The following is an 11,549-nucleotide window of genomic DNA, read 5'->3' as shown; positions in this document are numbered from 1 at the left end:
TATATATATATATATATATATATATATATATATATATATATATATATATATATATATATACTCAAAAGTAATAATAAATATCTGGAAACCGCAAATGTGCATTATCCATTGACAAATCTGTTGGGAGATTATGAAGCTGACAGAAGTGTTGACACAAGCCGCTATTAATTATTATTATTATTATTATTACTACAACAGGTTTAAAAAAAAAAAAAAAACAGATTAACTTAATTCTGTCCTGTACTTTCAGTAAATAAAATAAAAAATAAAGTCATGTAAGCATGAATAAAGTCTCTGATGAAATTATTTAAATTATCTCAATTTCAGTTATAGTTTTAGAATTTTGACTTGATGAATATAAAAGGAGTATTTTTTTAAATATTATATCATGCTGTTATTGTTATGGAAGTGCTACTTTTATTGCTTTGTTGCCTATTCTGTGGTTTCTGTCCGCATTTTTTGTTTTTATTCACTTTTATTTCATGTCATTTGATTGGCAGGCATTGTTTATGCTCTTCATCCTGGCCTACATCCACATTGCCTTCTCACGCTCTCCAATCAACTGCCTGGAGCACGTGCGGGAGAAATGGCCCCGTGATGGCATCCTGCGTGTGGAGATCCAGCGCAACTCCAGCCGCGCGCCCATCTTTCTGCAGTTCTACGAGACGGAGGGAATCCAGGGCCTCGTGAAAGAACCAGAGGAAGACGGAAGGGAAACCAGACAGCCAATGGTGCCCACAGACGCTGAAGAGGAGGAAGAGATGACCATGGAGATGTTTGACAACAGCACAGTACGGGTGAGGTTATTACACAGGAACAGGAAAACTAGGATAGGAAGCCAGGCATAATTCATATAAAAATTGCTAATTGTTATTTATGTACTCATTCTCATATTGTCCCAAAACATAGGCTGTTAACACGTCAAATCAATATTAATTTCTAATATTTGTTAATATATTGTTAATATAAGTTATTATTTCACAATTATTATTATATAATTTTTTTAATATAATATTAACTAACAAATACAGTCTGGTCCTCACACAAGTTCTTTGAATTTATTGTGCTTTTTTAAATGTTCTTTTAAACTTCACAGGTCTCTATGAACTGCCTTTGTATAGAAAAGAGATGCATAAATGTTCTTGAAAAATATTTTTTTTGTGTGTGCTCCTTTCCGCTCTTTTCTATACAACTATATCGAATTAATGTGAAAATAGTGGAATAGTATGCAGCTGCCCAACAGTAAATCAATATTAGTTTCTAATATTTGTTAATTTAAATAATTATATTTGTATTAATTTATGCAATATAATGTACTGTTACTATTGCTACTATTAATAAGTCACTTATGTTATTAATACTATTGTTAACTTTGATATAGAATGAATGAATATCAATATATATGAATATACAATGAATAATATGAAAAGATCAGAAAGAGTATGTAGTTGCCTAAGAGTAAATATGAATTTCTAATTTAATTCAATATTTGTTCATTGAAATATTGTAATTGTATTAGTTCTAATAATATAGTATTGTATTCTAACTGCTATTACTACTGCTACAACTAAGTTTCTTATTAATATTATCATTATTAACAAAGTATAATATTATATGAATATATTTGTAGAATTTAAATATAGAATTTAGTATATAATATTACATTTCAATCTGGTCCTCATAGAAGTTTTGAGGCTTATGGAACATTTTAAAGTGTGTTATTTTTTTTTCCTTTTGGGTGCCACTAGTAAAAAATTGCATACTTTTATAGAATGTCCTCGTGGTCAATAAATAATGATAGAATATTATTTTATTGTGAATTATTCCTGTTCTCCAGATCGTTCTGACAGACTGTGCCCTTTGTGTCTCTCTCTCTCTCTCTCTCTCTCTCTCTCTCTCTCTCTCTCTCTCGCTCTCTCGCTCTCTCTCTCGCTCTCTCGCTCTCTCTCTCTCTCTCTCTCTCTCTCTCTCTCGCTCTCGCTCTCGCTCTCTCTCTCGCTCTCGCTCTCACACAAATGCAGTTTGAGCTAGACATCGAGCCACGCCTGAATCCGTCGCTGAGTGGCGGTGTTCCTGGCTCCAGCCTGAATGAATCCCAGGATCTGTCCTTCAGCCAGGCCCCCTCTAAAGGTATGCAGCCGCTGAGGGAGACTGTCTCCGAGATTGAGATGCTAACTCGAGCAGGTAAACATCTCAAATAGCCATCTGGTGCATTCCTCTTCCTTCTCTTCCTCCTTTGTGAATTCATTCCCTGTCCTCCCTCCATCCAGTGCAGCCCTTCTCACTTCCCCGATCAGATTTCCTTTCTGTTCCCACATTCTTTTATAACCTTGCCCTTCCCAGAGGCCATGTGTGCTGTGTCACAAGACTTCCGAAACCATCACAGTGGCCTGTTGTAAGATAAGATGTCTGAGTGTCCCAGATACTGTAATTTCATACAGTTTGGATACAAATTCACAGTTTTCAAACTTCACATCTGGATTCAAATAAGTTATTTAAAATGTGTAAGATGAACAGGGTGTTATTTGCAGGACGGTTTCAGGGTGTCAGTCCCCCAAATTAAAGCTTGAAACCCCAAAATGAGAACATAAACATTACTGTATATGTTTCCGTAAACGTGCGCGCGCACACAAATCAATGACAGCATAGTCGCAGTGTATTTTTTTTAATACAGAGAAACTTTATAGAACAATTAGTGTGAAATGAAAGCTTTCTAGATTAGTAGAATTTCTCAATTCAATGAAACATTGTCAGCATTTGTCAGTGTTTGTGTTTGTTTGTGTAGTGTGGCCACAAGAAGAGTATATTGTCGAATATTCTTTGGAATATGGATTCCTACGGCTGTCCCAGGCCACACGGCAGCGACTCAACATCCCTGTTATGGTGGTGACCCTGGGTGAGTACATCACACCCTGCAGGCCATCAACAGAAAACCAGGCCAAAATCCAAAAAAGAATCAAATATTCAATTTTTGCACTATTATATTCTAATATTCTTGAGAATATTCAAAAATTAAAATTGTTATTGTTTACTGATCTTCTTGGTGTTTCAGTCACTTATAACTTTGCTTTTGTGTGATAAATATAATGCATCATTCATTCATTCATTCATAAACAGACCAAAATTGAAGTTGTATGGACTTATTTTAACATACCTAGTAGACTAATAGAATTTGTTGCAGAATATTCTTCAGAAAGTCACCGTTTGTGTTCCATGGAAGAAATCAACGATGAATCGTATTTTAATCATTTAATCAATTTCTGCTTCTTTCGATTTATTAAGCATAATCATGTGTGATATTCTCCCACTGGTTATTTATCCTGAAAACATTTCATCATAATTAGCCGTTCGCTTTATCTTGCATTAGAAACAAGCTTTCATGGTTGTGGTTGCCAGATGTCAAATGTTTGAATCCATCAACCAGAGTTTTTCTCTTAAATGGATGCATTTCTGTCCAGTGGTTTACTTAATCGTCCCAACCTGGCAGCCATGTGCATGCGCTCTCTCTACATTACAGAAGAAAAGTGATTATGAACTTAAAACATCAGCAAACATGTAATTTAGAGTTTAATGATCTCTATTGAGACATTCTGCTCAAATAAAAGTGTAATACAGCCAGTCTGTTTTCTTTCACACAGTCATTTGCTGCCACTAAATCTGCAAGCAAATCATACGAGTTGACGTTTTCTTGATTTGTTCTTGTGAAAGTGCAGTAATTCTGATATAATGTAAAAATAATAATAATAATAATAAATTAGTTGAAAATGATTGTGCAGTTCTATAAGAAAGTCATAAAGGTTTGAATGACATGAGAGTGAGTTAAATATATATTTTTTATGAACTCTTCCTCAAAAAGAAGACTTTGTTTTTTTTAAAAGGGAAAGCATAAAGTTGTAGTTCATCTCTCTCGGCCTGTGTTCAGACCCCATGAAGGATCAGTGCTTTGGAGACGGTTTCAGTCGCTTCCTCCTGGATGAATGCCTGGGCTATGACGATATCCTGATGTCCAGTGTGAAGGCTTTAGCAGAGAATGAGGAAAACAAAGGTAAATTAGATGTTCTCTCTTAAGAATGTTTTTTTCTTGATGATGCTGTAACTATGAAGTGAGTGTGATTTGTTTGTTTTTAGGGTTTCTGAGGAACGTGGTCTCTGGTGAACACTACCGTTTTGTCAGTATGTGGATGGCTCGTACCTCCTACCTGGCAGCCTTTGTAATCATGGTTATCTTTGTGAGTTCAGTTTGAGCATTTTGGTAATCAGTTCACCCAGTAATGAAAACTGATCATTTACTCATTCCAATGACTTTATTTCATAAATGGAACACAAGGTGAAAATTTTACAGTGTTCTAATCTCTTTTCCACCCGATTACAATGAGTGGTGACTAGAGCTTTCAAACTGAAAATGGAAAAATGGTTTAAAATCACTTTAAATTATTGTAAACTATGCACTATATTCTGAATACTCTGAGGTCATATGATAGCTTTGAGTGATAAACAGACTGATATTGAAGGCATCACTTAATAATAATGTGCCCCATTAGCAAGGTGTTAACAGCTGTACCAAATCATTGAGTCAATCAGTTAAATTTGGGGTAAAAAAAAGTCTGATTTTGTAAACGTATCTTTCAGATTTGGTGAGCTGAATGAACGGATTCTCTGAAAAGATCTGACTCAATAGAATGATTCATTCACTTGCAGTAAATGACGACATTTTGAGATTTATCATTCAGTTAAATTATATTAAAAAAGTGACCAGAATATTCTTCAGAAATTGACCTATTGGGTTTCATTAAAGAAAGAAAGTCATACAAGTGAGCAAGTGATGACACAACTATAGTTTTTGGGTGAACTGGTCCTTGCTGAATCACATGGAAATTCTTCATATTTTCTCTCTCAGACTCTGTCAGTGTCCATGCTGCTGCGGTACTCGCACCACCAGATTTTCGTCTTTATAGGTAAGTTCCCATCAGCCTCTTGGGTCTTTAACACTGTGAATAACCGATATGATCATGTTCCACGATCAAGTCTATAACACATTAAAAAGCCATTCTTTTTAACAAGACTTATCTCTCTGATGTTCGCTTTTTTTCTCAGTGGACCTTCTCCAGATGTTGGAGATGAATATGACCATTGCCTTCCCTGCTGCCCCTCTCCTCACTGTCATCCTGGCTCTTGTAGGTAGGTAGAGCTCACTGCTGGGAGTTTTAAAGAGATGTTCTCATGTCTTTATTAGTCTCCTTTCAACTTGATGCCTGATCTTTTATTTTGTTGACTTCAGATATTACATGAAAATTTGTTAAGACGTTCTGTGAAAGTCGTTTGATACCAAATACTCTATTTTGATCCTGTCTGCAGGGATGGAGGCCATCATGTCTGAGTTTTTCAATGACACAACGACTGCCTTCTACATAATCCTCATTGTTTGGTTGGCAGACCAATACGATGCCATCTGCTGCCACACCAATACAAGCAAGCGCCACTGGCTCAGGTATGTAATCACATCGGCACAGGTAAATGCCAGTGGTTCAGATTCCTCTACTGCTGTTTTACATTCACTTCACGTTTGCATTTATGCATTTGACAGCCGCTTTTGTCCAAAGCTACTTCATTCAAGGTATACGTGTTATCAATTCATGCATTCCCTGGTAAATCAAACCTTGGTCTATGCATTGCTAGTGCCATGCTCTACAGTTTGAGCTACAGGAAAGCTGCAGAACAAAAGTTTAACAGTTTGTTCTGAATGTATCTAATCACGATCTCAAATTTTAGCTTGAATAGTTTCACACAGACTAGAACCATTGTTTCGATAACTATGATATTATGATATCTTGAAATGAATCTGCCTTGTCAACAATTCTGTGTTTTTCTGTCAATATGGGGTGCTGTGTGTACATTGAGGCAAAAAAATTAACTTAAATGATTTTAGCAAATGGCTGCAATATAACAAAGAGTGAAAAATTTAAGGGGGTCTGAATACTTTCCGTACCCACTGTATCTCCAACATTCGCATATAGTTGTCACAATTTTGCCCCCTAGAGGAATTCACACAGAACTTTCAAAACTGGTCATGAAGCAGCCATTAGCGCTTATTCACTGTGGTTGTATGAATGAATAATAAATGTGTAAATATATCCAAACTAAGCAAAATGACAGCCAGTATGTCTGAAACAAAAAGATAGTACGTTTTCAAGGGCTAATCAACGTGATGATTATCTATAAAATAATTAATTCTTAACATAATTATTTTAACTGCCCATTTTTAGAAATGGTGTTTAGAGAGTAATCTTAGTAGAAAAATATTGGTTATTCTTTCTTTACTTGGTCTCATAGTTTTGGTTAGGATACATCACATTTGGTCAGGTTGGTCGCATTAGTTTTAGCTGCAGATGTTCAAATATTAATTGTATTACAAGCTCAATGGTTTAATTCTGTTCTTCGCCATTTCTTGGAAATGCTGGCTTAGGTTGACAATTCAGATCAGCCTATTAAAAAAAATGAAAATTAAACTGAAGTATAGTGTATATATTAGCTTTGTTTCAAAACCTAGTGTGCTGCCTACCTAGACAGCATCATAGGTAAACGCCTTTTAGCAAAGCTAAAAAGTGAGCTTGTTTTGGTAAATTGTTTCACAAAATGGTCTGAATGCATAATTGGCAAATCAATCTGAATTGTTTTTAAAAAAACATTTTCAGTAGTCATTGATCAAAAAGAATTGTAGCCAAATGCTTTTTTTTTAAAGCTTTGAGTACTATGTTGTTAGCATCTCATTAACATCACTTTCTTTTGGAAACATTTTGGGGTACTCGGGAGCACTTTGTGTGGCTTACTGAAATTGCTTCCTGTTGAATCAGTCACTTATAAGGTTCCATGTCAATGTGAGCTCCCTATGTAGAGAATGGACAGTAAGACAGCTCACTAGGGTTGTTTTGGTGGTTAATGCCACGGTATCGATTATCGCATCTAAAAGATCTCTTGTGCTGTTTTTCAGATTCTTTTATCTGTATCACTTTGCCTTCTATGCGTATCATTACCGCTTTAACGGCCAGTACAGCAGTTTGGCTTTGGTCACTTCCTGGCTCTTCATTCAGGTATCTTATTTCAGCTTTTTTCAGTGTAACCGGGGAATCTGTGGAGTTGCATAGAATTGTTTGTAGCTCATGAGCCTTTTCGTTTTTGTCTTGCGCAGCACTCAATGATCTATTTTTTCCATCACTACGAGCTGCCAGCCATCCTGCAGCAGATCCGGATCCAGGAGATGCTGCTTCAGAACCAGCAGGTGGGTCAAGGAAACCAGACTGCATTGCAGGACAATCTCAACAACAACACTAGCAGCACTGCGCCTGCTGGCCAAGCTAATGCAGCCGCTAACGCGAACACTAACGGCCAGGACCGGCAAGCCGCTCAGGACCAACCTCAGCTCCAAACCCACAATGGCTTGGTGGTAAATACTGGTCTGTCCATCGACCCATCAAACTCCGACCTCGACTGGATGGCTGAGATCGCCATTGGCCCGGATATCCTGTCAGTTTCACACTTGAGTGACTCGCTTTTGGAGCCGGGAGGGATCCAGGAACCAACGTCGTCCAGCGCAGGGGTAACGGAGCTGCATGGCCCGAGCACAGCAGGAGAGAACCAAGTCGGAAACATTAGCGTGGCAAGTGTTCCTCCGGGACGGGGTTGTCCTCATGGTCTGGGTCCCCCTGGAGATGGAGGAGGGCAGACAGAATCTGAAACTTCCTCCCCAGTGACCTCACACACAGACTGCAGAGTTGCAGAAACGCTTAAAGGCACCACGGACTGGGAAGGCCAGACGGAGAACAAAAGCAAGAGCTCGGACTCCCACTCGGCCCCAGCTTGAGTCGCGCACCCCCATTCGGAACGAATGAATTCACGCTCTACAGTCACCACCCCTCTCTGTAAATTAATCCAGAAGGCATCAAGAGGAGAAACCGTGATGGGGCTTTATGTAATTACATCCTGGAAACCTCCAACATGAACATGAGGAGGGCCGAAGCAGACTTCCGCTGTCTAGTCATGTTCTTAAGAGTAAATTCGTATTGAATTGTCAAATGATGCCATGTGTCAGGGTGTGATCATTGAAGTCTTTACATGTTTTTTTTTTTTTTTTTTTTAATGGTTGAAACTTTTAATACAGGGAGTATTCAGTTTAAAATGTGATGTATCGCTCAATAATGGTACTTTTCGTTGCTCTTGAGTATGGAGTTGCAGGTATCAGCGGGCTGCACGGGCGGCAATCTTCAAATATGAATACACATTGTACTTTGCACAACTTGTGCTAGGATTGTTTCGGCTTTCTTTCCATTCCTCTAATGATATAACAAGCAGTGAAAATTCATTTAGTCACAATAAATTGTTTTGGTCCCTACTACGTTTGTTCACTACAGCGAGCCACCAAAATGTCCCTTATGCGATTTGAAGTCTAGCTCATGACTTGCCATTGCGTTCAGGTTTGGTATTGTCATATGTGTGGAGCAGTTTGACTCCTGAATCCGATGCTATTGCTGGTCAGAGTGCTTTGATGTAGTTTATTGGCGAGTCTGCTAGTCAAAAGAAGTGGACGGTGACGTCAGAGCACCATTATACTCCGATTAAGTCCTCCTTCCATATGATCCTCATGGAAAGCTCTGTCATGGGGTCATTTCTGTGCTTTCTAATCTTCATCAAGAGACGTTAGTTTAGACGGATGTTGTCTTTTGCACAAACTCATCAGCGAGTCGTTGGTTTTTCTTCAGGTGAAGTCTGGCTTTGAGAGAGCGAGTGGATAGATTATTGCCTTATGCTTCTAAAACTGAACATTAACCTTGTATTTCCGTCTTTGGCCATGTACATTGGGGTCGATAGCCTTACCAGAGGCTTCAAAGCCAGTAGAGAAAATAGCAACTGAAGCAGGAATGAACATGTTACTTTAGCAGACTTTATTTTTTTTTTTTAAACACCCGTAAACAGTGAAGGTCAGACTTTGCTCATTTCACAGCATTGCAGCCCATCAGCTGAAGTCACTGATCCGGAAATCTGTTGTCTTTACATATTCTGCTTTTGTAGAGGTTTCTCCATATGTTTGACTTGGGATGATCGTGGGTGTCTAATAACAGTACAGACTTGTTGATCTTCATGACCATGTGTAAAAACGCACCGCAAACTAAGAGAGCAAAGGAAACTGTTGTGACTGTGCATGGGGAGGGTCATTTAAAGGCTATGCAACATGGCAAGTAAAAGCCAGGCTCTGGATTTTTTTTTTTTTTTTTTAATTCAAATTGTGCAATATTTTGTAAGGCTCAGATCCATAAAGGATTCCAGGTCTGAAAGATTGATTTGTTTCATGATCAGTTCCTCAATATTATTATTTGTCTGTGCCTATTTGCCATTGTCAGAGGAAACGGATGACTGTAGTGTTTAGATGCATTGTGTAGGATGTCTAGACAGAAACTGAAAAGAATAATTCTCAGTTCTGTGATATTCTGTCATTCAAATGTATTTAACTGTAATGTTTAAAAACTGCATAAAGAGATGAAATTAATTTCCACTTAGAATGTTTTGGTTGTGGTTATTTCATCTTTCTGTGGCCTGTTTCACAAAGCTAGTTCAATAAACTCGGCGTTTCATAGTAGGTTTAGAGTTGACAAAACCAAACACATCCAACCTACTTTAGATCAGATGAACACTCGTTATAAACTTTCTCTGGGTTTGAGCAAGTTTATAATTAACTCTGGAGCATGTGCAACTGAAACATGGAGCTCCTCAGTTTGATTTCCTTCTCACGACGGAGTACAACCACTTCCCTGCTGAAGATTAAGAGATTATGGCAAAATAGAATGAATTTAAACATTTTCAAGGTAGGAAAAAAACTGGTGCTGCTGCCATGAAAGTTTGAGAAGGCAGATGAAAAAACATGACTATATTAATGCAAGTGAATCAACTATTCAATTATTTAAATGGTTTAACAGAGAGCTTAAAACATGCAAGCTTAGCCATTTTAAAAGTATTATATATTCTAAAGCTTATATATATATATAGGGCAAGGCACATTCCATGAATAGGGTACAGTTTACTTGTTTAAACACTTCCAGTGGTAATATTTTTGATATCACAATACACTGTAAAAAGTAATCAGTTGAACTTACTTGGAAAACCTGTGGAAACTGATTGCCTCAATTTCTCAAGCAAATTAGTTTATAATTTTTGAGTTAATAAAACTTACTGTAACTTTGTATAGGTAACTTGTGTATATGTAGAGGTTACCAGAAAACTTGAGTGTTGCTAACTCAATTTGACAAGTTCAGCAAACTATGAGATGTAAGTTAAGCTGAGTGCACAGAACTCAAACAAAACAGTTCTCTTAACAAGTCTGCTTTGTTCACATTACTAGACAAATGTGTGGAAACTGATTGCCTTAAATTTCTCAAGTAAGCTGTACTGAAAACTTAAAGTTGTTAATACAAAGACAGAAAACAGATTAACACAACAGTAGGGCATTTATTTGTTTAATAAAACAATGTTACTTCAAGTCATTACTTTTTAGGCATGCTATCAAATCAACAATTTAACACCGAAAGAAAAATTGCACATACTGCACTCAGGAAATAAATAGAAAAAGAAAAAAAACATCAACATCCCTTTTATGACACCTTGTAAATCTAGATTTACAATTTTCTAGAATGACCATTTTCTAAATCAATAATGGTCAATCATGAACAATTACACTGCAAAATGCTCCATCACGCCACAATGGCATCTTTCTACATCAGAAGGTTTTTCAGAGAATGCATTCTAGGTTCAGCCATTGAATGAAATCAAAGGTATCCTTCAATACTGGATGCTATAATTTCATAGCATAAATTAGTCCAAAGAGCAGGCATATGTCTTGGGGAGGATTTTCCAGATCATCCTATACAATTGTACCTTCCAAAATGATTGCAGTAGATGTGGCATTAAATGCAGTGAGTTAGATATGGCTCTAGAGTCCTCAGCTCAGGGATCACGGTCAATAGGCCGACTGACATCTCTTCTTCATCATAGTCCTAGAAACAGGAGTACAATATGACAAAAATAAGTAATTACATTTTAAGAGTACATATTCAGGTTAAACAGTTGCAAACACATTAATATCTGTGTATTATGTTTAGATATAAAGGCCTTTTCAAACTGGGTACAGCAGTGGATCCCAGAGATAAAAAAAAGGCATTCAATCTGTTGTACAAAAAGACAAGACAAACTAAACAGTATGCCAGCTATACAATAATCTATTCTGAAACGGCTGCTTTGACATTTGAAAAGTGTTAAAAAAACAACAACAGCATTTTGGTTCAATACTGACATATATGGTCAGACTCCTTGTTACCGAATGTCAATTTTCTTTCTTCACATTATTTTACTTACTCTTCTTTAAAAAGTGTTCACCCAAAAATGAAAATTATGTCATGTGTCGTGGTACTCTTGTGAACGATGTACTTACTTTCTTTCTGGGTCTTGAACGTGGTAGTGTTGCTGTCTATGCAGAAAGCTCTTGGATTTCATCAGAAATATCTTAA

The 11,549-nt window shown here is 37.1% G+C and overlaps 1 protein-coding gene across 3 annotated transcripts in view; it reads left to right on the top strand.

Moving 5' to 3' along the window:
* Positions 1 to 8,888, top strand: part of LOC107602804 (membralin-like) — a 14,007-nt gene extending 5,119 nt beyond the window's left edge. For 2 of the 3 annotated variants that reach the window (XM_016295389.1, XM_016295388.1), the window contains 10 exons: positions 501 to 797; positions 2,022 to 2,184; positions 2,786 to 2,896; positions 3,923 to 4,045; positions 4,129 to 4,229; positions 4,898 to 4,955; positions 5,095 to 5,178; positions 5,356 to 5,488; positions 6,989 to 7,088; positions 7,187 to 8,888. In XM_016295389.1, coding sequence (XP_016150875.1) covers positions 501 to 797; positions 2,022 to 2,184; positions 2,786 to 2,896; positions 3,923 to 4,045; positions 4,129 to 4,229; positions 4,898 to 4,955; positions 5,095 to 5,178; positions 5,356 to 5,488; positions 6,989 to 7,088; positions 7,187 to 7,858 — 1,842 coding nt within the window. In that variant the 3' untranslated portion in view covers positions 7,859 to 8,888. The remainder of the gene's footprint in view (positions 1 to 500; positions 798 to 2,021; positions 2,185 to 2,785; positions 2,897 to 3,922; positions 4,046 to 4,128; positions 4,230 to 4,897; positions 4,956 to 5,094; positions 5,179 to 5,355; positions 5,489 to 6,988; positions 7,089 to 7,186) is intronic. The other variant, XM_016295390.1, reaches the window with a different exon arrangement.
* Positions 8,889 to 11,549: the final 2,661 nt, after the last annotated feature.

The sequence above is a fragment of the Sinocyclocheilus grahami genome, unplaced genomic scaffold (genome assembly GCF_001515645.1).
Source record: "Sinocyclocheilus grahami isolate Dianchi unplaced genomic scaffold, SAMN03320097.WGS_v1.1 scaffold335.1, whole genome shotgun sequence".
Taxonomy (NCBI): Eukaryota; Metazoa; Chordata; class Actinopteri; order Cypriniformes; family Cyprinidae; genus Sinocyclocheilus; species Sinocyclocheilus grahami.
Note: the sequence above shows the minus strand (reverse complement) of the source record. Positions and strands in the feature narration are given on the sequence as shown.